The sequence below is a fragment of the Saccoglossus kowalevskii genome, chromosome 8, assembly GCF_978046115.1.
Source record: "Saccoglossus kowalevskii chromosome 8, keSacKowa6.1, whole genome shotgun sequence".
Classification (NCBI taxonomy): Eukaryota; Metazoa; Hemichordata; class Enteropneusta; family Harrimaniidae; genus Saccoglossus; species Saccoglossus kowalevskii.
Genome location: NC_140648.1, coordinates 24,459,112 through 24,480,682, shown reverse-complemented (window position 1 = coordinate 24,480,682; position 21,571 = coordinate 24,459,112). Strand labels below are relative to the sequence as shown.

General features: G+C 35.1%; 1 protein-coding gene across 1 annotated transcript in view; it reads left to right on the top strand.

Moving 5' to 3' along the window:
• Positions 1-1,279: 1,279 nt before the first annotated feature.
• The window catches only part of LOC102809758 (TPR repeat-containing protein DDB_G0287407-like), a 39,159-nt gene continuing 18,867 nt past the window's right edge, over positions 1,280-21,571 (top strand). Inside the window, exons 1-12 of the mRNA XM_078009137.2 lie at positions 1,280-1,527; positions 2,215-2,460; positions 2,569-2,742; positions 2,873-3,016; positions 6,102-6,384; positions 7,644-7,751; positions 8,649-8,887; positions 9,046-9,204; positions 11,031-11,135; positions 11,358-11,425; positions 12,183-12,267; positions 12,949-13,088. Coding sequence (XP_077865263.1) covers positions 1,519-1,527; positions 2,215-2,460; positions 2,569-2,742; positions 2,873-3,016; positions 6,102-6,384; positions 7,644-7,751; positions 8,649-8,887; positions 9,046-9,204; positions 11,031-11,135; positions 11,358-11,425; positions 12,183-12,267; positions 12,949-13,088 — 1,760 coding nt within the window. The 5' untranslated portion in view covers positions 1,280-1,518. The remainder of the gene's footprint in view (positions 1,528-2,214; positions 2,461-2,568; positions 2,743-2,872; positions 3,017-6,101; positions 6,385-7,643; positions 7,752-8,648; positions 8,888-9,045; positions 9,205-11,030; positions 11,136-11,357; positions 11,426-12,182; positions 12,268-12,948; positions 13,089-21,571) is intronic.

The following is a 21,571-nucleotide window of genomic DNA, read 5'->3' as shown; positions in this document are numbered from 1 at the left end:
TTCGACTTCGACTTTTCTAATAGCCCCGGGCAAGTGTGAATTGGAGGTGTGGCTGTTTTAATGCATGGTGTTAATCACTTGCGTAGCCTATGACACATCTGTTTCAGCGGTCCAACGTCACGTGACTTTGATTGACAGTAGTAATTATTCAAGATTAGTCGCGCATCCCTTTCCCCGGTTCATGTTTTTTACTTTTATCCGCCAAAATCTCAGCTCGTACACAATTTATTGTCATAAATATTACACACAGTCACTGCTGTGATATTCATAGTCACATGCATCCACTTTGGCACGACATAATCGACCTGTAAGTTTGAGAAAACACGTTTTTACCGGAGCTTGGCTGGAGCTGTTTACTACAGCGTGACAAGCAAGGAAATAATCCCTATTGTTTAGGAGCGTATTTATAGTATACCTGGGCCTTTAAACAAATCTTCAATCCAATTCCGGCCAGAAAACATCTCTGCCTTTCGACCCACTAAGAATATTTACCAGCTCTGTAAATTTCATACATGCCCTTTTTTTTTGACCCACAAACAATTACCGTTTTCACGGTACGATTATTTGTCATCAATTCGACACATCCATCCTACCAATCATCATGCAACCGGTCAAATTTTTAAGTTTAGAGGACAAATCTCCCGCTCAACCAACATAACTTCGGCTACGCGGGTGTACCGGGCTACATCACTGAAACTCACTATTCGGCCCATTAAAAGTATTCAAAAAAGACGTGCCTTTGAAGCTCAATTAAACAAACTCTTAAGAAAAGACTCTTTTTAACCTTTTGCCTTTCGTTTAAGAAACGTACTCCACTTTTTTGTAATACTATAAAATGGCAGGATCACAGACGAGACTACCGGTAGTTTAGAAAAACTATTTTCTGTGATCCTCACCGGGACAATCGAGTACGTGAATATATTATTATTTAGCTACTTGTTCCCGGTTATCAATTAAATATTAATTAACTAATGATGTCTTAGAAACCTTAGGGATGCGCTATTGGATGCAGTTTACTAGAATTTCTTTTTGTTTCTGAGACTTTTATCAGTGAGAAAATAGTTAATTCTTCCACATACTAGTACATCTGCAGCTTAGCCTAGTTTGGCTGTTTATTCATGTATTCCTTTGATATGTGTAACACTAGTAACAGTAGTTTAAAATCGTAGAGGCCGCGAATGAATAGCGCCCTCTCAGATTCACTTTCGAAGATCTTTTGGAGAGTCAATTCATTGACCTCTCAACTTGACACAAAATATGTACACAAACAAATCGGTTGTTGGGAGAAAGAAGATTATGTAAAGACCTACGAATCACAGGGATCGTGCAGAGTGGAGTAATCTGGAATTGCGATCGTGTAGATCGTGTCATTGTTCTTATAAGCGATAACTAAAACCTCACCAAGAGGTGTTTATGGTATACGATATATCATATGAACGAGTGTTGATCGAGAGCGGCGATCAGTTCAGTTCTCCAGCTCAGATATAATTTTCGATTTCCTCGCAATTGTGCATCGCCATGGCCAAGGTAAGTATTGTTTCTTGCCCCCACCCGATACTATTGTAAACTGAAGTCAGTAAGCCCATGTTTATAAATAAGCTTGTAAATGTAAATGTACTCTCAACCCAACAAAGGTATTCTCTTTATCTCAATAAATATTTAGGAAATGTTTTTGAATCAACGAGCAAAGTGTGTAACTACCTCATTTGAAAATGTCCCAATATTGTTCAATCAGGCTGCTGATGGGTTGACAAAAATATCTACTGAAATGATATAACGGAAGTTTTTGTCATAAAATGAACTAATCTGACAGTGGTACAGTATGAAAGCAATAAGACTATAGCCATCTCCAATAATATTAACTAAAATCAGAGAATTCAAGATATCAGCGCAAAATGAACAAATCTGACAGATTTCTACCCAAAGTACCTTTACAGTATGGAAGCAATCAGGTTAGCCGTCTTCAAGTAAAAAAAACAAACACTTTTTTTATTAAAAAAGTACAAAAATATACAGGACAATTGGAGTGAGTATGAAATCTGTACAGCTGACAGTTTTCAAGAAGAATTTGAAAATGAAAAGTTGACAAAAATTACGACAAAGAACAATGAGTAATACAAACAGCTATAGCTTCGCTCTGTCAACTTAATTGTTTAACAGTGTTGCTGAAAAACTGTGTACATTGTCAAATATTTTGCTTGTTCCTGCTTTCAGAGTGAAAAACACATTGTGCGTGTTTTCTTTAGTTCACCATTTGGTGGTATGGAGATTGAAAGAGAGGAATTAACCAAGAAATATTGGCCCCGATTGTCTAGCATGTGCAGTAGAGCAGGATTTGAGTTTGTACCTGTAGATTTGAGATGGGGAATCACTTCTGAAATGTCATCTAATGCAAGTACTATTGAAGTATGTTTGAAAGAACTCGACAGATCTGACATGATTGTCGGATTCTTTGGACAGGTAATGTACAAAATGTGAAAATGACCATTAATAATTGGATTTCCCAGTTTACTTAAGTTTAATGATGTGATTTGATTTGACCTATATTTCTAATGTTCTTTTCAACAGAGATACGGTTGGCATGGTGACAATGAACTACTTCAGAAGAGTTTTGATGTTGCCATCACCAAATATCCCTGGTTGAATGAATACCGGGATAAATCAGTTACTGAGTTAGAATTCTTACATGGACATCTGAACAATCCGGGGGAAAGGGCTGCATGTTTTTACTTCAGAGACAAGGTCGGTGTGTTTCAGTACATCTTTCTGCCCTTGAAATCTCAAAACATTCATTTGTTGCTCCGAATTCTTAAATTTTGCAAGCAATTACAAATTTGTGTTCCTAAAACAAATATTATCTTTGTGTTTTCAGATTTATGATGATGAAATGTTGTCTAAATATGAATCCGAAGGAAATAAAAATGAATCCAGAAAATATCAATCTATAACTGATGGAGAGAATGCTGCTCAGTATCTCGCAGAACTAAAGAAAAAAGTTAAAGAAACTAAGGATAAGGTAATAAAACTATATTCAATAGTGATTGACTCAAGAGCTAAACATTGTCTATGCCCATAATGCACATGCCTTCACATGACAGCTGTGACTGCCCACATGTTCAAAATGAGGCGCTTGTTGATTAGATAATGTTAAACTATCTCATTAATGTCAACTTGAGTTAACGTTGATGTCACAGTACCATTTCTGGATTGATCAATTTGTATTCTAACATTCATTCTGTTTGATTACGTTTATTTTTTTTTAATATTTAAAGTGCCTGTGAAATGGCTGCTATTTTCACGCCTAAAATTATCAATTGATACATAAATATTATTAATTTTTATGTTTCTAAGCATGAATTATTTTTTTAAGTGAAAAAATGTGTTTTAAACTCAGTCTACGGCAACTTTATTTTTGTGTATTTTAAAACGAGGCTCCTCATTAGCTTCTCATTTGCATACAGAAATTCCCCTTGTGACGTCAGAAGGGGAAGTCGCATGGCAGCTTGCATTGCCGATACGTGTAAATAAAGCAAATTTCTTGTGCAGTTTTCTCGTCTTTGACTATATTGTCACTTATGTATTTGTTCGTCGAGGAAAAATGGACCATAATTGAACACATAGTATTAATTTTTGTTGCATGGGGTTGAGTTAGATGCGAAATATGTTCGTTCTGGTGTAGCTGGTCACCGTGAATTTGACGTCGGAATTATCTCGTTATTTAGCAGGTTACTAGGCACGTCACTACACTGTTTTATTTCATCGATCGTCTGAGTAAAACTTTCAAAATTAAAATAAAAGAGAACATATTTTGACATTCTAAACATTAGACTATAGTGATCACTACAAAATAATTAAAAAAAACGACAAATCACAGTTACTAAATAAATGACAGCCGCGGGGAAATAAATTGACATTTTGTTGAAATAGGTGAACACGTCGGGTCACGACGAGGGCAAGTGCGTTAAAAGCGGCGTTTAATTTGATAACAAAAATAATCGAGATCGACACACATACAGATAAATTCAGAGTGGATTCGAGTTAGCTTGATCCATGGCGTGATTGTCATGAAATTAAAAAAGTGAAACATCGTATTAAAACTTTATTTAGTGGAAACACATTGACCAAGCCCGGATTCTTATTTCAGAAATTATTATGTGAATTTGACATTCAACACCAATCACCAAACAATTCAGAAACTTTTAGTCTTCGAAAATGAAAACAGTTAGCAGTGTGTAAGGGCTGTGTAATTTCCTGTTTGTCCGACGCTTCGTTTTCGTGTCACTGTCAAAATTATTGCTACCTTTTACTTAACAGGGACTAAATGGTCTCTATAAAACGATAATCAGGATCGCAAAAAAAGTCAACTGATTTGAAACACTTGCTGGACGTCTCTCTCTCTTCTGAAATCCGCCTCAGTGATCATGGGCTGGCTCAGAATCTATTTCTTTCAAAAGTGTTGCACCAGGTTTACATTGTCAGCGTTTCTCTTTAAACCTAGTCGTTTTTTTTTTATGGACGAGAACATTTGAATGAATCTAAGGTTAAGTGATGTCGCACCTTCGGATGGATTAGAAACTTGTGAATACATACACTATGGCTATACGTTTCACTGCAACTGCCCACAAACACAACATCTAAATACTCTCTCTCAAAAAAAAAAAAAAAAAAAAATAGACAAAAAAAAAAAGAAAAAACGCCGACCGAAAAATGTATATCGTTTAAAAGTATACTGAACGACTAGTGTTATTACGGCTCAGGGGTATGACTTCCTCTCACATTTTGTCATTTGGTGGCACACTTTCGGCGAGAGTCGGAAATCCGGAAACAGTCGACCGTTTCACGATAGGTGGGCATGGCTACAACACGAGAAATATCCCAAATTTACTTGGATACGAGTAATCATTTTAAGCAAAAAAATCAATATCTACCCTTTTCAGTGGGACACAGATCTAAAATGGGAAACATGACGGTGACGGTATTATTTATTTTGTTTTCATGATATAAACATAAATACACACAGAAGATTACATAACATGGCCGTATATGGAAAGGAATAGAAAGACAAAATAATAATAGATAAAAAAAAAGAAAATAAATATAAATTTGATCTGGTATAAGATGTAATTAAATTTCCCAATATCTAATCAATTATCTAGTGGTTATTTCTGGCAATGCACTCTGGGATAAAACATGCATAACAACCACAGCTTTGTGCCCTTCCATGTATGTGTATTATGCTAAATGTTTCAGTCAAAATTGATACTACTTAATAATTAGTTAATATAATGTCTTTATCTTCACTTAATGGCATTTTATATACAAAAATGGAGAAGATAAAATCAGAATATGGGGTCATGTACTTAGTATGTGGAAATTAATGTTTTTTTGTGTCTGTTTTCAGAAATTTTTAATACATGTAACAATGTTTCAATAGCAATGAGTTATATCCCAATATCTCAAAATTTTGCCCAGTGATATCAGTGAGAAATGATGTATAATGTCTGAAAAAGTACATATTGATTTCAAAAAGTATTTAACGTATATACAAATTTAAAGCACGGTAGTTGTCATTCGACATTTGTGTTGATAAACATTGATTTTCCCACAATCCAATGCACTCTTCAAATGGAAATCACAAGTATGAGGTTTGACCTGGGCGCGACTTGCACTGATTACCGCCGGTGACTCCTTCGATACCTTCCAATCACATGAAAATTACCTAATTAGAGCTTGGAAACGTGTCAGTTCGTACTCGTTGATCTGCGCAACAGTCAAAGTCGCCATCTTTGTTTATATGAGACCCATATATCTTGCACATGCGCAGCGCGACGACTATCGCGCTTTAACATCATTTATAGCAGGGTTTTAATCATGAAATGTGTTTAAATTGCTGTAAACATTTGCATATTATTTAACATTTTCGACAAAGAACAAAAAAAACTTATACTTATGTCTACTGGGTAATAATAAAATGATTAGTTATAAACAAGATTTTGACTCAAAATATTAACACTACACATTCACATATGTAAAAAATGCCTGAGTAGCATACCGATACTATCTCAGTTAATTAAATTATAATTGTTTTATTTTGTTGACAGTGTTTACAGTTTGTAGAGGAATATCCCAACCCTGAAGCAGGTGCCGAATTGATGTTTGAGGCAATTAAGAATCATTTACAAACTCTTCTCAAACCTTTGAAGAAACTTACAGAGCGTGAAGAGAAACTGTTGATGCAGAATGCGTATTATGCGAGTCATCTCGGTGTCGGTGCCAATCAGGAATACATCGGTGGTGAGACGTACTTGAAAGAAGTTAATAGACATGTCATGAGAGATGACGAAGAGTTCGTTGATAAACCGTTGTTAATTGTTGGTGATTCAGGTGAGGTGGAAATCAATGAGTCTTCCACTATAATTTGTCTCTCTATATAACAAACACTGAACACTAAAGCAGAACTATTTTACTAGAGCACCAAGAATTAAAAAAAAATTGTGTGATTTGTCTAGTTTTACTTTCAAAAATAATAAACACCATCATGGCAGATGTTAAAAGTTTCTCAAAATGAAATCAGCTGGCATTGGCAATATTAGAAAAGTTGAGCCAGTAGACTTCTCACTCTAAATGTATCACCACCATTTCCAAACCAGTCTGTTACACTAAAATTCCAATCACAAATGAAAAGCTTTCTTGTTCTGTAACGTATTAAATAATGCAAAATTTGTTTTTCTATATAGGTTGAGGTGACCTATTTTCTGATAGTCTTATTATTTTAGTCAAGTGTTGTAAAGTTTAGTCAAGTGTTGTAAAGTTTAGTCAAGTGTTGTAAAGTTTAGTCAAGTGTTGTAAAGTTTAGTCAAGTGTTGTTAAGTTTAGTCAAGTGTTGTCAAGTTTAGTCAAGTATTGTCAAGTTTAGTCAAGTGTTGTCAAGTTTAGTCAAGTGTTGTCAAGTTTAGTCAATAGAATACTGTGGAATACTTTATTTTCGCTGGAATTAATTTTCGCTGAAAAGGCTTTTTGGGCATTTTGCTTGGAATTTATGTTCACTGATTTTTGATGAGTTTAATGTGAAATATAGGAAAAAAAGTATATTCGCTGGATTTTATTTTCACAGAATCATCCCTTCAGCAAAAATAGCGAAAATAAATTCCAAGCGAAAATAAAGTATTTCACAGTATTATAACCACTAGAGGGCATATACAAAAGTCTAACGTACAATAAAAATAGAATATAACTAAACCATAGCTACAACAAATTAATAATGTTCTCTGGGACTGCTGACAGGAATTCTCAAGAATCTAAGTGATGATATTTTAGCATTTTTTGTTGTAGAAAATAGCGTAAACTAATAATTAGCATTTTTTTTTAAATGTTAAAGGAGTCTTGAAGAAGAAACCTTTAATGATGATAAGAGTTCTTTATCAAAATATAGTTTACCCATTCACCTAATAGTTGCATTGAACAATGCATAGGCACTAGTGAGTTCAAAAAACGTGACAGAAGCACCCCCAAACTGACATTGGAATATTTACTGTAGGTAGAGTTGAAATGCAAAAGCGACCGGAAATTCTACTATCTAATCTTAATCAGATTAGATGAAGGGCAATGCTCTCATAGTTATGCTATGTTTTTTTTAATTCCAGGTGTTGGTAAAACAACCTTACTGTCGAATTGGTTGCATCGACATCAACAAACCCATCCAGATGACATCATTGCATACCATTTTGTTGGATGCGCTCCAAAGACAACAAGTAAGTTAACACGTGGACGTTCAGTGAACAATGGATTGATTTACATGTGTTTGTACGTGATACGTGCATGGTTGTTGTAAGGGTTTGAGTCATGCATCCAGACTTTGACCTTTAAACTGCCAGCGTTGCGTACATTGCAATGTCACGATGTATGCACGGAACTACCATGATGTAACGTTCTCTGAGGCATGTTTAATTAATGTCCTGTTACAGTGTGTCATACAGCAAAAAAAATGTTTACAAACAAATTCCAGTGTTTGGTTATTTTGCTATTATTCTATATATTCCCATGTGAAGATTAATATTCAATGCTGAGTAATAATAATGGGTTAATTTTGTGCTTAAAGTCATGGTATACAGACAGGTTGGAAGCTTTTATTTTAAACACAAACACACACAAAAAAAAGGGGAAAAAAAGATATACAACACACAAAATAAAAAAAATGAGTGCATAATTTCAGATAAGGACAGAATAAAAAATTAACATGTAACATGCCTGAATATTCAGGGGGTGATGCTGCCTAGATTTGAAACAGGTTTTGAAATATTTTTTTTTTTTTATATTTTTTCGAAATCACTGCTGTCTATGTATTGTATTGCTAGTTATAAATGTAGGCTAATGTCGCATATTTGGAAGGCAGGGCAGACTGTACTCAGATTTATATGACTGAACGGTAATCAAACCTTTAATCTTCTGATGTGAGACATACACGCTAACTGTCGTACCATAATTCAGTTTGATTTTAATTTCCCATTTTTTTTGTCTGAACATATACAGGGCAATTTTTTTTTAGCACTGCAGATATATATGCCCAAAGAAAATAGAAAATAACTGACAAGAAAAAATACGGTTACTACCGGGTACCATCAATAACAACAAACTGTTGTTCTCTACAGGTGAAACAGACGTACTTTCCCGAATCGTGGAAGATCTGAAATATGGATATAAGAAGAAACACGGTGAGAAAAATGAAGATGGAAAATATGAAAATGTCAAATCAGAGAAACAAAACACTGTGTTGGAGCATTACAGAGAACTTCAGGAAATGTTATCGATGATAAATAAGAATGGATACAACGCTGTGATTCTTATAGATGGTGTCAATAAAATGGATGACATCGGAAAAACTAAAAAGGTGAGAATGGAAAAGACATGAAAAGAGATATTTGAGCATGCATAGATCACTTTTTTTTCTGTATTAGTAAATTGAAGAAACCTTCTTGGATTTTTTCATAGTTGAAATATACTTGAGTACAACGAATGCCATATTTTTGCAAATCTTTATAATTTTAGGAGCTTTACTGGTTGCCTAAAGATATACCTAAAGGAGTCAGTCTACTCATTTCATGTTTAAAGGATGACATTCCAAAAACGGATGAGTTTAACGAACGACAGTTTGATATTTTATCAGTGGAGAAGTTAAACACCGAACAGAAGGAACAAATGATGCAGGTATTCATTTATTTATTTATTTGTTTGTTTATTTGTTCACTATATAAATAAATAGTTGCTTCATAAGCTACAAATCAAATGTAGCATTACATCAACAACAATTGTATCAAGTGTTAGTATAACAAAAGGTAACATACGTTTTTATACAAGTAGCGTTATTACTATCATGAAGTGGCATTTCCTGTCTACGTTGCAGTTGCCCCAAATCAACATACGAGAATGTGCCCAATTTAGAATTGTGACCTTAATTGATCTACTAAGCTATTTTTAACCCCTATTAGAAATAATGTTCAGATTCACAAGTCACCTCTATCAGAAATAATGACCAATCCCACGTAACTTCTATCGCAAATAATGGTCCATTCCAAAATATATTCACCTCTATCAGAAATAATGGTCCATTCCTAAATATATTCACCTCTATCAGAAATAATGGTCCATTCCAAAATATATTCACCTCTATCAGAAATAATAGTCCATTTCTAAATATATTCACCTCTATCAGAAATAATAGTCCATTCCTAAATATATTCATCTCTATCAGAAATAATGGTCCATTCCAAAATATATTCACCTCTATCAGAAATAATAGTCCATTCCTAAATATATTCATCTCTATCAGAAATAATGGTCCATTCCAAAATATATTCACCTCTATCAGAAATAATGGTCCATTCCTAAATATATTCACCTCTATCAGAAATAATGGTCCATTCCTAAATATATTCACCTCTATCAGAAATAATGGTCCATTCCTAAATATGTTCACCTCTATCAGAAATAATAGTCCATTCCTAAATATTTTCACCTCTATCAGAAATAATAGTCCATTCCTAAATATATTCATCTCTATCAGAAATAATGGTCCATTCCTAAATATATTCACCTCTATCAGAAATAATGGTCCACTCCAAAATATATTCACCTCTATCAGAAATAATGGTCCATTCCAAAATATATTCACCTCTATCAGAAATAATGGTCCATTCCTAAATATATTCACCTCTATCGGAAATAATAGTCCATTCCTAAATATATTCATCTCTATCAGAAATAATAGTCCATTCCTAAATATATTCACCTCTATCAGAAATAATAGTCCATTCCTAAATATATTCATCTCTATCAGAAATAATGGTCCATTCCAAAATATATTCACCTCTATCAGAAATAATGGTCCATTCCTAAATATATTCACCTCTATCAGAAATAATGGTCCACTCCAAAATATATTCACCTCTATCAGAAATAATGGTCCATTCCAAAATATATTCACCTCTATCAGAAATAATGGTCCATTCCTAAATATATTCACCTCTATCAGAAATAATAGTCCATTCCTAAATATATTCACCTCTATCAGAAATAATAGTCCATTCCTAAATATATTCATCTCTATCAGAAATAATAGTCCATTCCTAAATATATTCACCTCTATCAGAAATAATAGTCCATTCCTAAATATATTCACCTCTATCAGAAATAATAGTCCATTCCTAAATATATTCACCTCTATCAGAAATAATAATCCATTCCTAAATATATTCACCTCTATCAGAAATAATGGTCCATTCCTAAATATATTCATCTCTATCAGAAATAATAGTCCATTCCTAGAAATAATGGTCCACTCCAAAACTTTAACACCTTCATACTATGATCATATTTCTAGGTTGATTCTGATCCAAGAATTAAATCTGGTTTCCTCTTGAAGGAGTTGTATACTCATATATTCAATAAGTTATGGAGTCAAATACAAAGCCGTTACTATGCAGTATTGTAAAACAGTGTTTACAAAGCTTCATTGTTAACTTTTTTATTTTAAGGCAATATTGTCGTTAAGAGGTAAAGAATTATCAGTGAAACAAAAACCCAAAGTCATTAATAAGGAAGAGACGGCAAATCCACTATATCTAAAGACTCTTCTACAGGTGGGTATGTCTTCAATCTTTATGGTGGAATTACCGGTACTTGTGAAACAGAGCCCTCTTGTGGTGATTATTTGCAATCTTTCGTTTTTTTATGACAAGCTTATTGACATGTTGTTTCAGTGTAATCCAATTCCAATGAGCTTAGTAACTTTCTAAAAATAGTAATGTTTAGAAAACAATGGTTACTTGAGGTTAATAAACACAGTTACATTTAATTTTCAGGAATTGTGCAGCTTTGGAGATTTTTGGAAGCTTGATGAATATATTGATTATGTATTGCAAGCAGACAGGTTAGAGTATATTCCTGTTTTTTTTTTTTAGATTTTTGATACTCAACATGTACCGTATTAAGAATGAGGTTTTAACAACCAGGTATTAATAATGGACGAATTTACTGCAAATTTTTATCCTAGGTTACAAATGAATTGTTTAAAATTTTATATTACTCAAGTATCATTGTTTTTTGCTGATTTACAAATAATGTAAAGTCATTTATGTTCACTGACATTTAATTTCACTATTTTAAAGTTGTGAGCATGTTCACTTGGTTTAAATTTCACAAAAGAAAACAGGAGTTTTATTGTTATTTTTTCATTTTCACGTTGATTTAACGGATTTTAGTTATCGGTGAAAATAGCAAAATTAAAACCCATGTATAATATGTGCATGAGTGTGTCAATAAACTGATCAGTTTTCATCTTGGGCTGGTTTTACTAAATGTTCTTGCTTATTTGCAAAGCATATATTATGCATGTATTGTGTTTTTGAATATTGCCATATTCTTGCTAATTTTTTGTTTCGACAATCAAACCTGTTTTATGTGCCTGTTGTGTTTTGTGACTCTATTGGTTGGAAATGTGTTTGATTGACATGTATGTGGTATGCAACCTTCTGGTACCTAATTTTTTGTTTTCCCTGTTTTTTTTATCACCTCGCAAAATATCAAGCAGCAGTAGCACTTTGATTGTGTGTGTTTTTTTTTTATAGCACAAATTCAGCATTTCATTTCTCACGGTGTTTATTACAAATCCATTTGTATCATTGCAGTACACAAGATTTATTTGTCAAGATTTTAGAACGTCTAGAGAAGGATTTCAACCCGGAAGATCGCCATGACAATATTGTTGCCAAGGTAATTATTCATATGTAATTTACACAATTGTAAACACAAAATTTTATATTTATCTGTTTATTTTTTTAAAGCTACATGTTTGTCTCTCATACAGTCATCAAGTAAATAAAGTATTATAGACCTTGTGGTCAGTGCGCCCTCTAAGCCAATATGACTAGCCATTGCCGCAAACAGATTTGTATTGACGTAAATGGTTGTGCTAATTCACTGGCACGTCTACAGAAAATTGTACATCAATATAATGAACTTGAAAAACATTTTACTAAAGTTAAGGAATAAGTAATTTGATTAATATGAAATTCGTATTTTATAAACAAATTAGTTTAAAAAAAGCGATACACTCATATTTTATTTTTATTTTTACTTGAAGACCGACTTTCCAGCAGTCGAAAAGCTGACTCAACTTGATTTTTGAGGATTTCATTTTGACTCAGGATCCCTACAAAATCAGTTCTGTTAGAGGGCGCACTACATGTTTCTTTGAAATCCATCTCAAATTGAAAATTTTATTTAACAAATAGAGTTTGTGCGAATGATCTTTATTATTATTTTGTGATAACACTCGGTGACAGATCGATGATACATTTTTTGTTGTTGATCTTTTGACATATTTTGGAACAGAAATCATGATTGTAAAATTTCTCACAAAATTAATTGTTGCATGGTTGTGTATGTTTTCAGGTGATGAGTTGTATTCTTGTATCACGTTACGGATTATCCGATCAAGAAATCAAATCAATAATCAACTTACCGGATCAGCTGTGGTCATCAATTTATTTTGCAATGGACGACTTTCTTATTGATAGAGAAGGCATCTATGGGTGAGTTAACAATCGTTGTCTTCATTAGAAAACAGGAATAATATAAAACAAAGCGTTGGAACTATTATTACAACTACATATATACCAACTATTATTACGTTATGGTTCATAGCTAGTATAGATAGCTTTTTATTTGCTCGGCTCAATGAAAGATCAGAATACAACTATTTCTCAATATGGGCGTAAAAATTCAACCACCTAATTTAGTGGCTTTTAAAATTTTAGGCTTTAATTAATGAAATTAATGAATTAACACTACGTGGTGTTATGTTAACCGGAAGATTCAAAACATTTTGCAAAGGATCAACTACTTAGTTGCAGTATGATCTGTTGGTGTTGATTTCGCGATTAGCACTTTTTTAAAGCTAAATCCAGTACTGAAATATTTTTAACAGATTTCATGATGATGTTAAACAGATGAAATGTGTATTTTACCCATTTGTGCAATGAATCTAAATGTCTTTTGTTCGGCAATAATACTGTCATTTGATTTTTTGTGGCCATGAAACATCACAAGCATTTTTTTTGGATGCAAATGTTGCGACAAATGTTTGGCATATAACATTTTTTTTAATGATTGGTTTTCACTCAAAAAACTGTAACCAGTTCAAAATTTCAACGGAATTTTGAAATATAAAAATCGTTTTTTCAAAGATAATTTTGTGTGGTTTTGCAACTACCTTTACATGCCTTACTTGGCGGTTAACCCCCCCCCCACAAGATAATGAATGTACAATACAATGGTGTAAGATAACACGTGTGGTTTAACACTTATATCTAATCACATTGTTGACCTGATGACAAAACTGATGTCCTCTATGTATCTTTACTTTATACAATGATAACGTTATGCAACATCATGCATGTGTCACATGATCCACACTACAATACATCGGTATTTTGCATTGTCATACAAATTCTTAAGTCCAGTCAATATCTTTCGTCCTTGAAAGACAACAGTCATTGTTTTTTTCACAACCTAATTTCCTAACATACTGGTGACTTGAGATGGCCAATTTTATGGCCCAAATTATTTTCAGCCCATGGTGGCCAACCACTGGCTACTGGTGGCCAACCACTGGCTACTGGTGGTCATCTACTGCCAACTAGTGGTCATTTCTACTGCCAACTGGTGGTCATCTACTGCCTACTGATGGTCATATACTGCCAACTGGTGGTCATCTACTGCCTACTGGTGGTCATCTACTGCCTACTGGTGGTCATCTACTGCCTACTGATGGTCATATACTGCCAACTGGTGGTCATCTACTGCCTACTGGTGGTCATCTACTGCCTACTGGTGGTCATCTACTGCCTACTGGTGGTCATCTACTGCCTACTGGTGGTCATCTACTGCCTACTGGTGGTCATCTACTGCCAACTGGTGGTCATCTACTGCCTACTGATGGTCATATACTGCCTACTGGTGGTCATCTACTGCCTACTGGTGGTCATCTACTGCCTACTGATGGTCATATACTGCCAACTGGTGGTCATCTACTGCCAACTGGTGGTCATCTACTGCCTACTGGTGGTCATCTACTGCCTACTGGTGGTCATCTACTGCCAACTGGTGGTCATCTACTGCCAACTGGTGGTCATCTACTGCCAACTGGTGGTCATCTACTGCCTACTGGTGGTCATCTACTGCCTACTGGTGGTCATATACTGCCAACTGGTGGTCATCTACTGCCAACTGATGGTCATATACTGCCAACTGGTGGTCATATACTGCCAACTGGTGGTCATCTACTGCCTACTGGTGGTCATCTACTGCCTACTGATGGTCATCTACTGCCTACTGATGGTCATATACTGCCAACTGGTGGTCATCTACTGCCAACTGGTGGTCATCTACTGCCTACTGGTGGTCATCTACTGCCTACTGGTGGTCATCTACTGCCTACTGGTGGTCATATACTGCCAACTGGTGGTCATCTACTGCCAACTGATGGTCATATACTGCCAACTGGTGGTCATATACTGCCAACTGGTGGTCATCTACTGCCTACTGATGGTCATATACTGCCAACTGGTGGTCATCTACTGCCTACTGGTGGTCATCTACTGCCTACTGGTGGTCATCTACTGCCTACTGGTGGTCATATACTGCCAACTGGTGGTCATCTACTGCCTACTGATGGTCATAAACTGCCAACTGGTGGTCATCTACTGCCAACTGGTGGTCATCTACTGCCTACTGGTGGTCATATACTGCCAACTGGTGGTCATCTACTGCCTACTGGTGGTCATCTACTGCCTACTGGTGGTCATCTACTGCCTACTGGTGGCCAACCACTGTAATGCCTACTGGTGGCTTACTGGTGACTAACCATCACTTACTTGCATACTGCCATCTACTTCCTACTAGTGGTCAACCACTGCCTACTGATGGCCAACCACTGCCTACTTATGACCAACCACTGCCTACTGGTGGCCAATCACTGCCTACTGATGGCCAACCACTGCCTACTGATGGCCAACCATTGCCTACTTATGACCAACCACTGTCTACTGATGGCCAACCACTGCCTACTTATGACCAACCGCTGCCTACTGGTGGCCAATCACTGCCTACTGATGGCCAACCACTGCCTACTGATGGCCAACCATTGCCTACTTATGACCAACCACTGCCTACTAGTGGTCAACCACTGCCTACTGATGGCCAACCACTGTCTACTGATGGCCAACCACTGTCTACTGATGGCCAACCACTGCCTACTGATGGCCAACCAGTCTACTGATGGCCAACCACTGTCTACTGATGGCCAACCGCTGCCTACTGGTGGCCAATCACTGCCTACTGATGGCCAACCACTGCCCACTGGTGGACTTTTATACAACAGTGACTATGATGTCATAATTTATAAAATATACAAATAAAAAATAATCAATAATATAATATGGTGGTGTCAAGATAATTTTAATTTACTGTTTCAGAATAAGAACAGTGATCAACTTTACCTATTATATAACATATATAACAAGAGTAAAACACTGTTTATGTACAATATAAATGGTCATTCATGGCTAGGAACTCGCACATTTATCATGACTGGCAGATGCTGCAGTTTGAGATTTTGGTCAGTTTATGATGCTACCCATTTTACTATGAGCCACATGCAGTCTTTAAGAATGTTATTGAAGTTTTTTGGAAATGTCTGTACTTGTATCAAGCTCCTTCTTGCCTTGAGGGGCGATGTAGTTAGAATAGAAGAAATGGCTGAATAATAAAAAGTAGGTGTAATACATGCCAAGACCCCAGTATATATTGTTATAATATACAGGGCATGTCTCAGTGATTTCTAAATGGAAATAACTGTATATATTTATGTAGATTCCCATCATCATTTGGCATAGTTGCAAGAAGGTGATGACCATGTTGACTTGAACCGGGATTTTCACCATTCTGGAAGCTCGTAGCGCGTAGTACGAATACATGAGCGAGTGAACGAAGTAGTTCATGACTGTGTAGTAGATACCGCTCGGGACTCCTTCCGATAGCGTGTACCAGCTATATACGAGCACCGTCACATGGTGGTACCAGTGCAGGAACATTAGTTTCTGCTTGCGCAGCACTATGAACATGGTATCAAAAAGTTCAATCACTTTGCTGAGTGTAAAGAGGTAGACCCAGAATCCGCTGACGCTGTTGAGGAAACTTTTATCGCACAGGGTTTGTCGCCATCCTCCTTGCATGTACTCCTCCAGTAGTTTTGGGAAGACGCGGAAGAAGCCGATGATACTGAAGATGGCCAAGCTTCCCGACCAGACTGCTAGTGCACGTCGCAAATCATACTTTGGTCGTTGCTGCATGGCACTCCTCCCAGCATAGACTAGTACCATATATATTCCCGCATAGATCATGGAGTCGGTCCAGTTGCTTTGAAATCTTCCATGAACCATTCCATAACTGTGGTTTCTCTCCACATCTGTGATGAACCAGTATTCAACCATAATTACGATAAAACTCAACAAATGACACCAAATGAAATGACACGGGCAGGCACACCCTGTGACTGCCTTGCGTGAAGAGATCTCGTCCGTCTGTGAAATTCAACTGGTAACTTATTGCTTTATATAGTACCTGTGCTTGTGTCCGATCTTTGACCTCGTATATCATATGTAAATAGCCCCATCATGCAAAATACCTGCATAATTGCAGTGGCATGACAGGGTATATAAGTTTGCATTGCCAAAAAACAAGCAAATTAGGAAAAATATCGTTATCATTCAAGTTTGTAGTTTTCTTGTTTTCTGTTTGTGGTTTTCTATATATAGGTCAGGTTACTACTAGTGCACACGGCATCCCTCACGCCACACAGGTCAAAGTTCATATCGCCTCATAATAAATTTGACATGAACTGAATGCGTGTCATGCTATACTCGCAACAAAGTCGCCTCAAACTATTTAATGTCAAAATTGTCTTTCATTCTACAATGTAATTTCTCCCACCATAATTTTTGTGTCACATTTTGTATATTTTTCTTTATATTTCCATTATTTATAAGTTAATTTCGGACTGAGTGGAATAAACTTGCCATATTAAAATGTGAAGCAAATTTATCAGTGGTAAAACATTAGAAATCATGGGGGTGGGGGTTGTGGGTGGGGGAAGAATGTGAACAGTGCAATTTTTTGTGGTGTCTTGTCCTTACAATTTTATTTTCTTGATTTTTTGCTACAAATATTTCCTTGTATCACTCTGCATGCAATTTTTTTTTATAAACAAATCAACCCCCACCCCCAGGGGGCAGGGGTTATGTGTCTTATACTTTTATAAATATAGTGAATTGTGATCAATGAAAATTGCTGTTCAAAGTAAGAAGCTTGATTTCATTCAGAATTGCTGATTATGCAATTTTTTTTATTGAATTTTTGTAAATCAACAGGTTATACTTTTGAGTGGTAATTTGTGAAAATTTTCTAATTTGCAAAATATTAAGATCTAAATAATCAGAGCCACAACTTAGGAACCATTTATTTGTTTTTATTCTGAAAGCTGCACATTTTGTTGTTAAAATGTTGGTGTAACATATTTAACTTTTTTAGACGTCGTTTTGAAAACCAGATTAATTTATTTTTGTAATAATTTCAAAAATGGTTAGTCTGATTGCTACGATGTCTCTCTCACGTTATGCATTTCCATAAGCGGATGTATATCAACTGTCATCATAGGATAAAACCCAACTACAAGGACTTTTTTAAGATGTAAAGTCCGACTGAAGATAAAATCATAGAATGAATAGGTCCAAATATCAATGACCGGACATCAACTATTGGATTGGTCAAGGAGCAGTATATCTGTCAGATTAACATTGGTGTGAGCACTGAGTTTGAACCCAACCTCTGTGGTTTCTTCTTCGCATAGTAAAATTTAGTCAGTGTTGCATCTTTGACATTACGTGATTAGTGTTATAGTCTCAAACAATGTATAAGAACAAATGTGGGACATTTAGTTGAATGGCACACGGGACAATTTGATTGATCGAGAAACACTATATTATAAAGTGTGTTCAAATATTATTTTAGTATCACGAAAGTAAATTTTTTTTTAAATTCTCAAAATTTTGTTTTATTGTTTTGAATACCAAATTCAACTTTTAACATCTTTCAAAAAATATACTTGCAATATTTTTATTTTTATTTTTTTTTTGATCAAGCGGTGTAACCAATGAGAGACTATGAATCTTCGTCCAAAATTGACTTGGACATTTTTAGAAAGTTCCATAAAATATGCAAAATTTATGGGTGATTGTCGAAAGGGAAAAATGATGACAGTCAAAAGGTCATACATGACTCTCCTATTTCTGTACATCAATAGATGGTGTACTGCTTTGTCAATATTTGTATAGTAACTTTGCCAGCTATAGCAAATATAAATGCTAGTGATAAAAAAATATTCATATTCCTGTATATACAGCCAGTCTGATATAGTGCAAGAGCTGCAGTCACCTTTCATGATAGTTTGTTGACCCCATAATGTCTGATCAGTGATACAATTGTACTGGCAGGTCATTGTTACCTGTTTAGAAGCGTTGATAGAAAACAGCACCTAGCAACAGGTCTTGTTAAGTTTGCATTACCTAATTGTGTTGGATGTGACCTAGCTGTCTCTATCATAGCATGCGTGTATAAGTTGAACAGACACCTAACCACACAAAGACAATTAAGCTTGTATTCTCTCTCGTAGAATCGCATCTTCAATACAAGTAGGCATTAGCCGAAAATTGCAGTTATTTTAATTTAATGGTATTGACTTTATAATCCATTATAACCCTCTCCCTTCCCAGATTGATCTGCCCCTTAAAAAAAGTTTGTTGACCTACAAAAATTCAATTCACTGCCGTTTATATATTGTATACAAGTGCTTGATGAAATGATCTGAAGTTTGAGATTACATCTTCGGAATATTGTAATGAAACAACTTCAACTCCTTGAAACCCAGTATTTTTTACCTCGCCCGAATTTGAGTAAATTTGCATTTTTCATGTATTTTTGATTCAAATGGGCATAATTACCTATTTGCTCAAAGTTTTTGAAAACTGAAAAAATCAAGATGTTGAAGACTGTAAAATACTTTATTTTTGTTGTATCTTATTTTCACAGTAAATCAGCAAAAATATACACTTTTGATTACCACAATTAACATGAAAATACATTAAACAACAAAAGTAGTGGTGTCCAGCGATAATTAATTTCTTCTTATTTTGATATGGGACCCATGAAATGTACAAAATGGATTTGTTGTTGTCATGAAAATTAAACGTGCATGTACGACAACTGCAATACTTTAATAATAACCTCCATACTTGGTTGCAAATGAAATCTGAACATTTTTATTATTGAAACCTATTGAAAATTTCACATAATGTATTCGATGTGATCTCTATAACGTTATTTAATCACGTGTGTTTGTATTCCACTCATTAAGTTCTTACTATTCTATTGTTCAGGCATGTACTTTTGGTTTTGATTAATTGCTTTGTCTCGTTAATCTCCCTTTAAGTTAAGGATCAGGTCAGCCCAAGACTACAATAAATGCTTGCTGTTAAAGTTGATTTATTTATGGTTTTCCGTTCACATGTGCTTAGTCTTGTACATTGCACATTCTTAAGAGAATACCAACCATTCAGTGTTAAAAAATAAAAATACACCAAATGATATCTTGTCAGCAACTGTCAAGGAATACAATCTCGTCTCTTGATTGATGGATGGACCATTAGAAAAATTCTGGGAGGGGAAAATAGCGTTAAAAAAAAATGTAGCAAAAATGTGTAAGTTGTAGTCAAAGTGAAATTCAAATCGTAAATTCAGACAGACAAATACAACACTTTAAAATATTTAAATTATTACCCCCCCCCCCCGAAAAAACACCCACCCCCAATAATATGGGGGAGGGAGGGGGGAAGTTGCGAGTTGGAGCATTCTGATTCACTGATTGATTCAAATAAGTAGCCAAGAATTGTAATTTTTAAATAATCAATTGATTTCTTATCATTTTACAAACAAACAAAATTGTGACCAGACTTTATGAAAAATTGCAAAGTTAAATTACTTTTACAAAGCTGGGTGAAAAACTGGTTTGTGTGAAAATAATAAAAAATCCTATACATGAAAACATAAACAAAATGGGAGTAGAAATACTGTGCAAATAATTTTTCCCTGCACTTACGTTTTGAGCTTGATTTTTTTAATGATGTTGCTCTAATTTATGTTTGGCTGTGTATAATTTGTTTTTATAGCCCCCCCCCCAAAGTTTCTAAAAATATCAACATTAAGGCAAACTGGATGAACTGACTAACTTAATCTAATATTGTAACACAAAATAATAACAATATTCCATATTGAAGCAATAATGTAAATATCTTTCATTTCGCAAGATATATTAATTTCATATATCAGCGAAAATCATTAGATTTTGAACATTGGGAATTTTTTCGTGGATGGCCTGAATTTTTCAGATATGTTATGATTTTCTGGTTACAATAAATGGAACGGTTTACATCACATCGTTGCAAGTTTTTGCATTGAATAATAAGAGTTCAAAGTTGAATTGTCACCTAATTGAGTTTCTTAGAAACGAATCCGTTATGCAAGACTTTTTCAGTTTTAAGTTCAGGCTTGCCTTTACCTGGTGCCATATAGGTTGAATAGAAGAAGTGACTGAACAGCAAGAAGTACGTGTAATACATAGCGAGGGACCAGTAAATATTATTGTAATATACTGGGCACGTCTTGGTGTTTTCCAGCTTGAAGTACGCGTAGATATTAAGATAAATGCCTACGATCATCTGACACAGCTGCAAAAAGGTGATGGCTATGTTGATTTGGACTGGGATTTTCACCAATCTGGAAGCGCGGATTGCATAATACGAGTACATAAGTGCGTGGATGCCGTAATTCATAACGTGGAAGTATATCCCGTACGGAATGCCATCAGTGAAAGCATACCATGTATAGATCAAAACGGTGACGT